At 39.9% G+C, this 15,985-nt stretch overlaps 1 protein-coding gene across 1 annotated transcript; it reads left to right on the forward strand.

Annotated features, from left to right (window-relative positions):
- The first annotated feature begins 9,590 nt into the window (after window positions 1-9,590).
- On the forward strand, window positions 9,591-15,610 carry june (JunE proto-oncogene, AP-1 transcription factor subunit). Its single transcript, XM_067407684.1, has 2 exons — window positions 9,591-10,252; window positions 10,639-15,610. The coding sequence occupies exon 2, from the start codon at window positions 10,751-10,753 to the stop codon at window positions 11,765-11,767; it is 1,017 nt and encodes a 338-aa protein (XP_067263785.1). The 5' UTR covers window positions 9,591-10,252; window positions 10,639-10,750; the 3' UTR covers window positions 11,768-15,610.
- Window positions 15,611-15,985: the final 375 nt, after the last annotated feature.

Raw genomic sequence — 15,985 nt, forward strand, 5'->3', positions numbered from 1 at the left:
TGTTCAACTATATATATTGGTTTAGATACATTGGTTGGTTCAAGTATATTGGTTTGTTCAACTATATATTGGTTTGTTCAACTATACAGCTATGGAAAAAATTAAGAGACCACTTAACATTGATTTCTGAACTTGTAGTGGTCTCTTAATTTTTTCCATAGCTGTATATTGGTTTGTTCAACTATATATTGGTTTGTTCAACTATATATATTGGTTTAGATACATTGGTTGGCCCAAGTATTTTGGTTTGTTCAACTATATATTGGTTTGTTCAACTATATATTGGTTTGTTCAACTATATATATTGGTTTAGATACATTGGTTGGCCCAAATTATATTGGTTTGTTCAACTGTATATTGGTTTAAATACATTGGTTTGTTCAAGTATATTTTGGTTTGTTCAACTATATATTGGTTTGTTCAACTATATATTGGTTTGTTCATCTATATATTGGTTTGTTCAACTATATATTAGTTTGTTCAACTGTATATTGGTTTGTTCAACTATACATATTGATTTAGATACATCGGTTGGCTCAAGTATACTGGTTTGTTCAACTATACATTGGTTTAGATACATTTGTTATCTCAAGTATATATTGATTTGTTCAAGTATATTGGTTTAGATACATCAGCTGGCTTAAGTATATATTGGTTTGTTCAACTATATGTTAGTTTATTCACCTATATATTGGTTTAGATACATTGGTTATCTCAAGTATATATATTGGTTTGTTTAACTATATATTGGTATATAGTACCAATATCAATACATAGTAGAGCCAACCAATGTATCTAAACCAAAATATACTTGAAGAAACCAATGTATATTTAAACAAACCAATACATGCTTGAGTCAGCCGATGCATCTAAACCAATATATAGTTAATCAAGCCAAACTATAATTGAACAAAGCACTGTATACTTGATCAGACCAATATATACTTGAGCTAACCAATGCATCTAAACCAATACATATTTGAGGAAACCAATGTTTACTTGAACAAACCAGTGTATAAAGGAGCAAACCCATGTGTGCTTGATTAAACCAATGTATCTAAACCAGAATATGTCTGGTTATGACAATGTATTAAAAATCTGTCATTAAACCATACTTTCAAGCAGTCCAATCCATATTCATACAATACATATATATTATTTCCTAAACAGCTTCCCATATAATGGGATCTGTCAGTCTGAAGATTAATTGACTGATTCCACATGTGAAAGACTTTATATGCTTTATAATGAATGGTGAAATGTTGACTTTGACCCAAAATGCACTACAGAGTTTGTCACACCCTTGTTAGAGGGCTGCGGTTCATTACATGGGTCAGCATCACAGGAGGTGTCACATATATGACATTACATGCAGATTTACATTCAGTATGCCATTAAAATGCAGATGCATGAACACCCACGAGTCCACGACTGAACGAATGCTGCGTCTCCATGAACACACACACACACAGAGTGAGACATTTGATTAACATAAAAGAAGCCAAATATCGTATAATAATTCAGTGTGTGTGAGACACCAGACAACCCCGATGAGCGATTTCTTGATGTGATGTTTATTGGTGTTTACATGAATCAGACATTGGATGCCCAGTGTGAAGACACACCGTCTGAAATCGATCCCTGTAGCTTCTGTTCTATTTAACCTACTTAGCCGTGACTGTGTGCAAAGCCCCGCGGATTTAACATTTCCAACTGTCACAATGAATTAAGCATCACAAATACTCGTTAAGTCCCCGTGAGTCACTGCTTCTGCCGTACTGTGAAAAAAAAGTTTCACTGTTTGATTTTCTGGGTCTCAGTGGCAGGAGGAATGGAGGAAATCCCACGGGAACGACACAGATTCTCTGAAAGCGTTTCTGACACTGTTAGACTCACCTGATGCATGTGTGTGTGTGTGTGTGTGTGTGTGAGAGAGAGAGAGCGAGAGACTTAAATCTTAAATCAGATATTTATTCTAGTTTTAAGCACAAACTCACTTCATTTTGACAGTTAAAATCAAAAAGGTCTTAATATCTTCAGTCATTTTAATTTAATTCTTAATTTGTAATAAAATAATTATGTTTTAACAAAGCTTGTGTTGCACTAAAGAATTCAAATCTTTGAATTGTAAAACAGCAAATTCCTCCTTCTGTCATTCCAAGTCGACATAAATTGTCTCACGGCCAATTCGATTCAAATTCACACTTACACAGCAAAATCTCCAGAGTTAAATCAGCTCTGCTCAGAGTACATATGGTCCCTCACTAAACAGTGTTAAAATAACACTAAAGCAGGGTTAAAGTTAATGAGATAATTAAGCAATTAATTAAGTGATGATTGTGCATTACTGATGAACACCTGCTGCTAACAAGCAGAATCACTGAAGAAAAGAGAAACACAAGAACTACAACTGACTTCAGTCACAGCTTTATTAATTGCTTAATGATCTCATTAACTTTAACTCTGCTTCAGTGTTACTTTAGCACTATTTAGAGAGGGACCATATGTACTCTGAGCAGAGCTGATTTTACTGTCTATGAACCGCTGGAGCTGATTCTTCAGTTCTGAATTTGACTCAGATCCTCATATAGAAATGAACTGAACTAAGGTTCACCCAACTTGAGATGAATTATTAATTTCCCTTTCGGCCCGAGGCTCTTGTGTCTCGAATCAATGAAGCCTGACATTTCATTATTATCAATGGTTGCCTAGGGACGAGGATGGAAGCGCACCAATTGGCGGAGAGCGAATGTGAAACGGGCCTTATGTCAGGCCAGCAGAATGTGACCGTATTAGTTATTTTGTGTTTCTTCTGTAAACATTGGCCTGTTGAGCAATCTCCTTCCTTGAATCACACGTCTTTGCTTTTCACTTCACAGTCTTCACTGGAGTCGATGACGATTGGTCGACGCTTTTACGGACACCAGCCTTTAATCAAGACATGGCATTGCAGTGCTGTGAGAAAGACTGGCATCTTTAAAGAAAACGATGGAGATGTGCTGCTGTTTGCCAAACCCTGCAAACGATTCTTCCAGTCATGTGACTCTAACCATCACGGCAGCAACGTTTATGAAGGAAAGGAAGGTGTTTTTCTGCTGACCTGTGCTGGTTTCATTAGTTCACACGAGCATCTGAAACACAAGATGTGCTGCTCTTTTCTCTCTTGCTCTTTCACTCTTTCCGTCTTCAATTCTTTGTTTGCTCACGTTCGTCTTCACAGATCTGAATTGTTCTCTCTCAGCTATTGTGCAGTCTCTGCTCATTTCGAAGCTCTTGATGGCTCTAAACCGGCGCAGTGTCCAAACTTGACATTCAACCGATGTTTCTGTGGCAACCAGAAGAGAGTGAATCATGTGGATGATGAGGAGGCCGACTGAACCGAGGAGCCGCTCCACAAGCTGCTTCATCATCTCAGAACGCAGAAGATTACACATTTACTAGACATCCTTCACAGCGTATGTGAAAAATACGGTAAAAGATGTGTTTTTAAAATGCCTTTGATAAAAGGATTTTGATGAACCATTCTTGTAAATGTAACAATGTTCATATATAACAAAAAAGATTCAAATAAACACATTTCTTAACTAAAATCTACATTAGTGTGTAAATATCTGTGTATTTTAGGCTATATCTAAGCATGTCTTGTTTTCCAGCACAAATATCTAAACATCAAGATACATTTACTGGAGAAGCAAAATGACTGAAGATATTAAGACTTGATTAATGAAAAATACATCAAAATGAAGTGAGTTTGTGCTTAAAACAAGAACAAATATCTGCAGATGGAGTCAGAAAAATATTCTTGTTTTCCTTTTGAATAAAGTTTATTTTTCAGACTCCATTGGCAGATATTTGTTCTTGATTTAAATTTTTTCTCGATTGCTTAAACACATTTATTGAAATTATGCCTTCTTTTCTTGAAACTCTAAACACAAATCTATAGACTGGGTTAAAAACAACCTAAGTTGGGTTGAAAATGGACAAACCCAGTGATTGGGTTGTTTTAACCCAGCGATTGGGTTAAATGTTTGCCCAACCTGCTGGATAGTTTTATTTAGCTCAACTATTGTTTAAAAATTACAGTATTGCTTACTTAAAATGAACCCAAAATATCTTGAAAATGAACATTTATTAATATGTTTAATAAATGAACATTTTAATTTCATTTTAGATTCATTTTAAGTCAGCCATATAGTCATTTTCAAACAATAGTTGGGTTAAATAAAACTACCCAGCAGGTTGGGCAAACATTTAACCCAACCACTGTGTTAAAACAACCCAATCACTGGGTTTGTCCATTTTCAACCCAACTTGGCTTGTTTTTAACCCAACATATGTAGAGTGTATCTTCTCACCCAATTCCCCAAACTTCACATTTTCATGTCAAAATGAAGCTCTCCACTCAAAAACATTCAATCTTGCTGAAAAACCAAACTTTGCCCTCAGACACACACACACACACACACACACACTAGTGAAGCAAATCACTGTTATTGCTTTGGCAATCAGGGCTCATTTTACAGCTCAATGTCTATGACATACAACATAAACAGAGCAGATATATGTTCAATATTTCATTACACATCTGTAAAGAGATCTTCCAGTAGATGCACTAGAAAGCACTAGAAAAGAAAAGTTGAAATTCCAAAGAACTGAACATGAACTTGGAATTGTAATACAATACAGTATACTGTCACAGTACAGCAAAAAATAAATAAATTCAGCATTACATTACAGTAATCACCATATTTGCCATACTAGTCTTCTGATAAAAGACTTTCTCTCCCCTCAGTTCTGCAAAAATACCAACTGTAAGAAGGACTTGGCTACAAATCAGTTTAGCAATTATGAGTTTGAGGGCGTACGACGTGCTGCGGTATTTACTGTACACAGAATAGTGAAAGTTCTCTCATGTGAAGAAATGCAGCGGCGCAGCCATCATTTCAGAAGTGAGGGGGACAGAAATGTCATTTTTATCTGACCTTTGTCTAACTGACAGATTTAATTTTTTACCTCTTCTCTTGCTTTTAATTCAGTAAGAAATCAAATACACTGCCAAATTGTATGATTGGTTTATGTACTACAAACACTTGTGCGTTACAGTAAATCCTCATGGATTATAAACAATTTGAAAAATGATCACAGAAAATATACAGTACCTGCCAAAAGTTTGGAACTGGAAACATTACAATTGAGTCTCTTCTGCTCACCAAGACTGTGTTTATTTAATCAAAAATACAGTTAAAACTGTGATATTGTAAAATATTATTACAATGTTTTCTATGCGAATATACAATAAAGTGTAATTTATTCCTGTGATTTTCAGCATCATTACTCCAGTCTTCAGTGTCACATGATCCTTCAGAAATCATTCGGATATGATGATTTGATGCTCAAGAAACATTTATGATTATTATCAGTGTTGAAAACAGTTGTGCTGCTTCAGATTTTTGTGGAAACTGTGATACAATTCAAACATTTGTGGTAAGATTAAAAAAGAAATGAATACTTTTTTTCATCCAGGACACATTAAACTGGTCAAAAGTGACAGTGAAGACATTTATAATGTTACAAAAGATTAAATGTAATAAATGCTTTAATAAATGTAATAAATACAAATAAATAAATAAATGTGATAAATGTTTGAACTTTCTATCCATCAAAGAATCCTGAAAAATATGACTGTTTTCAACACTGATCGTAAATCATAAATGTATCTTGAGCAGCAAATCATCATATCCGAATGATTTCTGAAGGATCATGTGACACTGAAGACTGGAGTAATGATGCTGAAAATCACAGGAATAAATTACACTTTACTGTATATTCACATAGAAAACAGCTGATTTACACTGGAATAATATTTCACTGTTTTTACTTTATTTACTGTATTTTATATTAAATAAATGCACCCTTGATGAGCAGAAAAGACTCTTTCAAAAACATTAAAAAGGCTCTGAATTAGCGCTGCATTATTCATATACTTTATTATCAATAAATACATTTGATAGCTTGAAAAACATATATTGTCGCAATCGTGTGTTTTTCACATTTCCTCAGTCAAACTGTTTCTGCCTTTTATTCAGCTGCTGCTGCAGCGAACGAATAGCTGGATGACTTCCTGGAGCGTCACATTACTTTATTACTTCTAGGAATCCTTTTTGGACTTTCCCTGAAAGAGCGCCCTCCGGCTTCGGGTATGAATGAAAAGCACATTACATGAGCGCTCCATAGTGTTCAGATCGCCTCGTTTTGGATAAGAATAAAGCGACAGGTCGTGCGGAGATTATCTTGTCTCTTAGAATCGAAATCTAGTTTTATGCACATTGGCTTCTTCGTGAACACACTTGCCCGTGTAACGGACGTAGGTCAGTAAGAGCTGTGCGTGTAAACCTCACTCCCTCGAGGCATGCTAGTGTGAAGGACTGTAACGGCTGTGCGTCCAAAACCCACGGTTCGAATCCCGCTCAGAGCGGATCCAGATAACTACATCCGAAAACTACGGCCAAGACTGTATGTGTAAAAGTCCTGAAGAACAATTTCCCTCATGGTCATTCCTACACAAGAACACGGTCAACTATAGTGCTGTGTATTTCATGAGGAACAAATGTCGTTTGACCCTGTCCCTCTTCATTTTTCTTTTCCTCTTCCTCTTCCTCTTTGTCTCCCACCACGAGGATTCATTTTCCAAAGCAAATAATCACCTGTATATTTATATTATCTTGAGATTCTGATCAGTGTGACATCAGTTTACACATGGATAAATGTGTGCAATTTGAGTTCACTGGAGTTAATTATATTATGTGTTTGTGTTTTCTGAACGAGAACACTGTTAAACCCGTGTAAAATGAGGAAAATGTGTGTGAGAACTTTGTTTCTAGAAATGATGGTTTGGGAAATTTGGCCAACTGAACCAGTTATTGTGTGTTAATGGAGAAAAACTGTAAGAACATTTTAATTAAACAAGACTTGATGTCTTCAGTCATTTTTCTTCTCCAGTAAGTGAGAATGTTTAGATATTTGTGCTGGAAATCAAAATCAAGAAGACAAAATCTCTTCTCACAGAATAAATTCATTTACACTCAGTATGTCCATTGCTTGATAATACTAGATAAACTGGTCAAGTTTGTGTGACATCTGTCACTCCGTTCATCCATTTCTGAAAGCAAGCGATCGAATGAAGCCTGTTCTCACATCCACACACACTGATATCAAGAGCTCTGATCAATGGATCTCTTAAATGAAATGAAAAGTACGATGAAGTGTGAAATAACGCTGCCGCTCTGATTACACCTCAGTCATGTGAATCATCCTGTGACACTTAATGATGAGTCTCAAGAAATTATTACCTACAACCAAAATCTCCCTTCTGCTCTTCAGATCCAGTCAAAACAGGAGAAATGACTGGCAGTTTGAGTCAGCAGCTCTGATCCTATAGCGAGCGTTTGACACCATGAAGGCAGCGCCATTTGCTTTTGGAGGTCAAGTCAGCTTTATTTCTACAGTACAGATCGTTTCACAGCAGCTTCACAGTAAGAAACAGAATCAATGATGCAAACTTCATCAGATATGAGACAAATTGCTCATGCTGTGAGGGTTAATTTTCATGGTGTTGCCTGAGAAGACTCGCTGACAGAGCCGATTAACATGATATTCTTCAGTCAGTAAAACAGCAGAAACTGCAGGGACAGACCTGCGACTCACACACACACACACACACACACACACACGGCTGCTCAGAGCTCGACACAAACACATGTTTATTCTGCCGCGTCAGACGCTACATCATGGGCTGTTTGTTCAAAAGACTCTGAACACACTCATTTATTCCACTCGAATCTGTGGCCAGCCAAACTGGTAAATAAATACAGGCTGTGAACTGTTTTCCTTTTCCATTATTATTTATGTTGTTATAGCTTGATAGACGTGCTGTAATGGATCTGTGTGGTTGCGTTCGGGACACTGAAGTTCTGCTGATGTTTTACTGTGACGACAAACGTCTGATTCTTCTGATGGTCAGGATGATCTGATAACATCAACATCAAAAGTAGTTAACGAATCCCTGGCGTGTGTTTAGTGTCCCTGATGGAAAGAAGCTCATTTGCAGCATTTGAATGTGTTTTTTATGCCCATTCAAGAACGTCTGCTTTCATTTGAGCCTTTCTGAGGTGGACAACAACATCAAAACATTCGTGATGGTGAAAAGCTGTAGGAGGAAGGGTGAGATATTTTACATGGACTCAAACTGCAAGTTTCAGAGCTCTTTTCACATCAGACGTAAATGGGCCGAAAGATTATTTCATTACGGCTTCACAGCCAATTTATTAGTTTGTGTGTGCCTTTGAAATGCTAAATTTGTGTTCCAAATTTTGTCCTCACATGATTTGGTTAACCAGTTCCTCCCTTTTGCTCTAATCCTGCCAAACAATATCTCATTTTATGGTGACTTAATTTTGCAACACACACAGAAATGTGAAACAGCATTTCTAAAAACATTTTTCTCCATTAGAGCTGAAAACCCAGAGCAGTGGCTGCAAAAATTATTGCCCAAATGAATCAAATGAAACCAAACGAATTGAAAACGTGTTGTGAGGAGGTTTGCAGTTTGACTGCGACACAACGCACAGATATGAGATAAAAACTCTTGGAGAATGTATGCATGTGCAATCGTTCCTTTTTAAATGAATCCAGGAAAGGTTTGGGTTCAATCTGATGACCTTGAAGCGAACTGCTGTTACACACACACACACACACACACACATACACACACACACACACACACACACACAAACGCCCTAAACAATTGTCATTAAAAATGCAGTTGTGTGTTTGGTACCCTGGAGCAGATCACCTTTGGACCGGATAACGAATACAGACGGGGAAACGACACTGGAAGTGAAGAGTGGAGTCTGGAGAGCAGAACCAGGCCAAACATGTCAGCGCTCCGGGCTCCGATTCCCTTCGGACCCGCGGCCGAGCTCTTATATCTGGACCTGCAGCAGCCGGAGGCGAACCGGCCTGATCGCTGTAACCTCCACCGACTTACCTGAGAGCACAGAGAGCGCTAAAAACAGACGTGTGGAGGTCGTGTTATCTGTGTGTGTGTGTGTGTGTGTGTGTGTGTGTGTACATTTACAGTGCCTACTTTTCCACAACATGTGTAGCCTACACCCTAAAAATGCTAAATGCTGGGTTAAAACAACTTAAGTTGGGTTGAAAATGGACAAACCCAGCGATTGGATTGTTTTAACCCAGCAGTTGGGTTAAATGTTTGGGTTAAGTTTTATTTAACTCTACTATTGATTAAAAATTACTGTATGTCTGGCTTAAAATGAACTCAAAATAGGTTGGAAATTAAAAATCAGACACAATTACTGGAGGAAAGAATAATAATCAAAAGATGAACATTTATTAATAAGCAATTTAATGTTTATTGTTTAATTATCATTCATTAAACTTATTAATAAATGTTCATTTCCAACATACTTTGGGTTCATTTTAAGAATTGTAATCAATAGTTGAGTAAAATAAAACAGGCCAATCGCTGGATTTGTCCCTTTTCAACCCAACTTGGGCTGTTTTTAAGCCAGCTCTTTTTAGAGTGCAAGTACCTTAAATTTGATTGATGAATATAATTGACTTGAAGGAAAACGTTAAAACAGAATATTAAGCAGATGAAGGATCGTGTGTTCTTTCAAGAAAGAAGAACACTTAACTAGAGAATCCATTTCTGAGCTAAGCAGATGACATTCTGGCTGGCATCTAAACCTAACCCGAACATTTACATTTACCTCCTATTTGAATAAAACAGCACATATTCTATAGCAATCACGTGATCCTGTAACGAAGCGCGCACGGGCTGCGACAGTCGGCGGCGCTCCACTGGCCAATAAACGCGACGCTTCGAGCGGGAGGAGGCGCGTCTGCCTGTCATGTTAGTTTCAGGAACTGAAGAGAACAGAAGGGCGTGTGTTATTAATAATCAGCCGAGCAGAAAGTCCCACAGTCGTTCTGACAGCGAGCAGACGAGGAAACGCAGCGCTCCGGAGAGGACGCGGACGCGCAGTGTGGAGACGCGCGCTGTACATGAGCTGTCTTTGATTCATCGCGTGTCACAGAGCGGTGCGTGGGTAACAGATCCGCGCTCGATGCTGTTTTACGCCGTGACTAATCGGAGCTTTGACGCAGTGGATTGTGTCGTGGGAACCTTCTTTATCGATCTTTTCTCCGCAATATATCGACCTACTCACAAGTAAGTGACGCTTCTGCCTGTTTATTCACGGGACGATTTTGTGTGCTTTGGGATTTTGACGGGGGATTTTTCTAAAAGACCATGTGCTGAAATGAATAAGAAAGTGTAAGAGAAGCGCTCAGCTGTGTTTGGATGAAGCCCAGGAAAGTCACCAGTGACGGGAAGAAGGCGAACTGTAACGAAGCTTCCTGGTTTCATCATTTTAATGACAGACTAATCATAATTTATGTTTGTGTGAACGACTGAAACGGTGTTTGTTGAATGTTGTTCAGTGTCCCTGTGGAGATCTATGACGCTCACATCAACTTGGCTTCATTAGAAATTATACAGTGGTTGTTTACTCCAATATCCATTGATTTATTTTCCCTCATCTTTCGTTTTTGTAGGTTTACTGACTTTGAGCAACTCTCATTTTTTCAACCGTGGGCCGAGCAGATGGCTGAAAACCCACAGCTCTAGCCGTATTATGTCTTGTGAGGAATCTGTCTTGCTGTTTCAATGACGGGTAAGATGGAAACGCCCTTCTATCACGATGATAGCGTTCCAAACTTTGGGCAAATTCCAGATTACGATCGATACCAAGGCCACAAGATAATGAGCAAGAAGAACAACATGCCGCATAATTTCTCCAACAGCGTGGGAAATGCCTCCAGCCTGAAACTGTTGCAGGGACAAGCTGGGAACAACAGCAGCATCAGTCCCAACAGCCTGGCGATGAGCGGCAATCCCAACAGCTCGCTGATGTCCTCGCCGGACATGAACCTGCTCAAGCTGTCCTCTCCGGATCTGGAGCACCTGATTATCCAGTCCAACCAGGGACTGGTTACTACAAGCCCGGCTCCCAACGCGTCCGCTAATCCCTTCATGTACAGAAACCAGGCCACCAACGAGCAGGAAGGATTTGCCGACGGCTTCGTCAAAGCTCTGGCCGACCTGCACAAGCAGAACCAGCTGGTCGGCGCTCCCATGTCTCCGCCGCCGTCCTCCTACCAGAGGAACCTCATGCCCGGCGCGGACATGCCCATCTACACCAACCTGAGCAGCTACAACCCCAACCAGCTGTCGTCCAGCTACCCCGGCGGGCAGATCGCCTACACGTCCGCGGCCCACGCCTCGGTTCACGCCGGTCACCACCCGCAGACACGGGGCCTGGACGCTCCGCAGACGGTGCCCGAGGTCCCGCACCCTCCCGGCGGGGACCCGGCCAGCTCGCCCCCCTCACTCTCGCCCATCGACCTGGAGACGCAGGAGAGGATCAAGGCGGAGCGCAAGAAGCTCCGGAACCGCATCGCCGCCTCCAAGTGCCGCAAGAGGAAGCTGGAGCGGATCTCGCGGCTGGAGGAGAAGGTGAAGGTGCTGAAGACGCAGAACTCGGACCTGGCCTCCACCGCCAGCATCCTGAGGGAGCAGGTGGCTCAGCTCAAACAGAAAGTTATGAATCACGTCACTAACGGCTGCCAGATCGCCGTCAGCTCAGCCAGCATGGCCAAAAGCGGGGAGAGCACCAGCTGCTGAAACGCTATGACTTTCTCTTTATCTCCTGCCCGCACTCTCTGTCTCTCTCAGCCCCGTCTTACTTCTGCTCTGATGTGAAGAAATGAGACGGGGAAGACCCGTGTGAGAGCGGCGCTGTCTGGATCTCCGACTCTTCAGGAATGTCCTCCTGCACGTGTGCTCTCTGACCATTGTTTGGACGCCTGAGAAAAAAGGCCAAAGTGACAGGGATGCAAATGCACTGCGGTTGGGATGATCGTAAAGGGAACAAAAACTCGGAATTCTGCACTTGAATACTTTGACTTTTTTTCGACTTGTAAATGCGACTTTTCTCTGCAAGAGGATGGAAACTTTGCTCCAAGGATTTTTTCTTTACAATCAGCGTCTCGTTCAACCGCTGGACGAACTTTATATGTTTTAAGGGTTTGTGTTTATATAATTGTTGAACAATATGCAAACATTTTCCAAAGCACCCGACAGAAACGTGCACATGTGGAATTGAACAAATCCCTTTATACACCTTGTGTTTCAAGTGGAAATCTCACCGTGTCTCAATAACAACATTACCGGATATTGTTTGTTTGTTTGTTTGTTTGTTTGTTGGTTGGTTGGTTTGATATTGTGCAATTTGTGAATATGAGGGAAAAAAAATTTTTTTTTATACAAACCAAGACTTTTTAAGAAGTATTACATTACTGCGTAATATCAAAACATTATAAGCAAAGAGACAGGATTGTGGTACTGTGCAAAACTTTAACTGGTACCTTTTGCCGTTTTCGAGTTGGGAAATTTCTGAGCATTCCGAGACCTTTTGCACTGTAATCTCCCATCGGGAGATGCATTCTAATAATGGGTTGATCGTGTGTTTTTGCCATTGTCTAATGAGTATTAATGCTGTGTTAACCTAAAGTAACGGTGTGGAAAAGCTACTCTTGACTGCGACATGTTGATTCAGCCCAAATGCACCAAGTCAAGAGTCAAAACTGACCTGAATTCAGAACGACAACAAAAGGGCTTTTGATCAATAGTATTTTTTTTTTCTTTTTCTTTTTCTTTTTTTTTTTTAGTATTTTATTTTTTGTATGAATTAATTTTATTTATACAGAACTTGTATTTATGTTGTTTTCCGAGGAGAGGAAGAATACTGGTTGGAATACTAGTGTCTTGTTGACACGTTATTGTTTTTTTGGAAACTACACAATTGCACATAAATCAGAAACATTAAATGATGTGTAATATTTATCCTCTGTGTATAGCATGATGGTTTGAACTATAACTACAACTATGCTTTTAGTAGATGAAAAAATAATAAATGGAGATTCTGAGAGATGAAGAAGCGCTCAGAAGTCAGCGCTCTACTACAGACGTCGAATCGAATTACTCGATGAATCGCGGTGATGAAGGCCTTAGAGAATCCTGTACATCTGCTTCTCAGAATTGCTGCCTTTCTTACAGTCGGTGGAGATGCAGATTATTTTATTTATATATCTATATCCATTCATAGGGATACCTGAGACAGGTACTAGAGCTGTCAAATAACCTTGTGCAACAAGAAGATATTTATTTTTTGAAACTTGAATAAGGTTTTTGATGTCATAAACGTAATGTATTTTTGTACAAAATTGTTTGTTTAGAAATAGTGTGTGTGTACTTTTTATCATTCCCAATGCTTTATTTATTGAAGTGCTTTTACTGAGCAGTGTGGTGTTGTTTTATTTGAGCTTCGCTCCAAGCGTTTCTGTGTCGCTGGTTTGTGTTTCGGACGCACCTGCTGTTGGTACATTCGTTTTTTTTTTTCCACTGGCATCAAGTGAAGGTCCTTGGTTTGTTTTGTAATGTGTGTACCTCTATTTGAACCGTAAGCCCGTTCCGATCGTGTTTTTTGTTGTTTCATGGAACTGTGTTTTGATCCAACTCTAAAGACTGATTGCATCGTTCGTTTTAAAACAAAAAAAACTTCTTTACCACGTGTCATATATACATAAACTGAACAATTGTTGAACGGGTTTACCTTGCGTGTACAGAAGGCGGTTTTACGATTATCTCGTTCATCAAGCCAGTTCTCGGCTTTGATCCCAACAAGTTTGAATATGAATATGTTTCAGCAGAACGGTGCGTCTGGATGTGGATCAGCGTCCGATTTTGACGGCCAGTTCTGGAGACTCATGTACCATTTTTCTAAAGCGACTGGTGGTCAAACTCGTGTGACTAAGGGGCGACTTGCCTCGTTGTGTTACAAGCTGGTTTATTTGCTTCTAAATAATAGAGTTGTTCGTTGTTCCCTTGTTTTCTTTTATATCAACAATAAAGAAGAGTAGGTTTCTGAACGCTTGTCTTGCTCATGTCAAAACTCATTTCAACAATGTGCTTTTCTTGAGTATCTGAATTCAGTAGTCTCTAACACACTCCAGACATCAAAGTAAGCGAGAATTAACACTGATCAAAAGGGAATCTGACGATTAACAAACCACTTCACACATAAATCTGGCGTTTGAGAAATGACAATACAGTCTGAGCAAAAGCCATCAGTCAGTTGTGTTCACATCCCTTCGTCCAGTCATCCGCCCACCCTCCGACTCTGAGGCTTTCCCATAAAGATGAGCAGCACTTCCAGTAAAGCACAAGGAAAGGCTGTCTGGGTCATTGTGAAAGTAAAAGTTACAGCTGAAGAGTTGAAGGGGAATCTGTACTACTAATGTGAGCATTTACAGAAAACACTGACCAGGGGCACACGCTCAGTCTCTGTGTCTGAACTAGTCAAGCAGCTAGTCTTGTTTTTCAGATTCAAATGAGAACAATCTACGTTTTTATGTAACTGACTTAAAAAAGTTAGAAAATTAGATGACTAACTTGTATAGGCCTAACCAGTCTAAGCAGGTTGTGTGTCTCCGATGGGAAGGTCAGCCGGTGTCGTTCGAGTGTGTTAGTGTTCGGGGAAATAAAATGGCTGAAAACTATGACAAACTCTGAAAAAACACCAACGAAAGAAACAATCCTCAACGGAGAGCTGAAGAGTTGAGCGGCTTCTAAACATCACTTATATATTTATATTTGCTGAAACTTTACAAAGTTATGTCTTCAGGCTCTGAGTGAGCAAAATAAGTTTTGTTCTCCAGGTTTGCGGATGTGTGTGTGTGTGTGTGTGTGTGTTCTTCTGTGAGTTATGCGGATGCTCAGTCTTTTGGGAATGACTAACTCTCTCTACTTCCGCCCACCTTGCTTCCCACACACACACACCAGCAGGAAAAGCCAGTTTGGGTCAAAGACTTCCGTCCGTTCTCGAGCATCATCGTTCACCATCATCATCACAGACGAGACGCCGTCCCAAAAGAGGGACAATCCTTTAGTGAAAATACCCAAACTTTCTATGCAGTAATCTCTTATGTAATGCTGTTGTTGCTTTTATTTATTTATTTCTAAAATAGCAATCCTACAAAGAAATGACTGCTTGTTGACACTAGATTGGTGTGTTGGTGCGCTGCGTAACGTCTGACATCATTCAGTGGTTTGGCAGCTGGAAGTGTGAAGAATTCCAGGGAGGAACTGTGGATTTTTGAACACATTCTGATCACGAGTCATTATCACTGGAACTACAGAAAAAGAAAGAGAAAGAAAGAAAGAAAGAAAGAAAGAAAGAAAGAAAGAAAGAAAGAAAGAAAGAAAGAAAGAAAGAAAGAAAGATAGATTAGTGTTGTCTTGAAATATTTGCTTTGGGAGGATCTGGGTGTGTAATCAAGGTTGCAACATGTGAGTAGGAGGGACACACCCCCTCTTATGTGTATGTGTATGTGTGTGTGTGTGTGTGTGTGTGTGTGTGTGTGTGTGTGTGTGTGTGTGTGTGTGTGTGTGTGTGTGTGTGTGTGTGTTACCATACTGCCCTGAGAGTCATTTAATAAAAGATGAGAATGAAACAGAGAGCCATTAGATCCACACACGCGCGCGCGCGCAATGACCGTGATCGCGCCGCACGCACGCGCTGCTATTTCAGGTGAAACTCCCCGCATCGCCTAGGCAACAGCCGCTGTCTTTACACACTCCGATCCGCGGAAGATCTGTGAACCGTGAACTCTAGCGAGGAGGAAATTACCTCGACAACACTCACACACACACACACACACACATCTCTGCTTCTGATTGTACAGTCACAGGCGTGTTAGGAACGTCCTCCTGTAAATATGACTTCCTGTAACTGCTCGATGAAACCATGATTACAGCATCTGCAGGTATTTCCCCTCCCAT

The sequence above is a fragment of the Chanodichthys erythropterus genome, chromosome 13, assembly GCF_024489055.1.
Source record: "Chanodichthys erythropterus isolate Z2021 chromosome 13, ASM2448905v1, whole genome shotgun sequence".
Classification (NCBI taxonomy): Eukaryota; Metazoa; Chordata; class Actinopteri; order Cypriniformes; family Xenocyprididae; genus Chanodichthys; species Chanodichthys erythropterus.

Coding starts and splice junctions, on each gene's coding strand:
- june (XM_067407684.1), top strand. CDS start 10,751: ATGACGGGTAAGATGGAAACGCCCTTCTATCACGATGATAGCGTTCCA.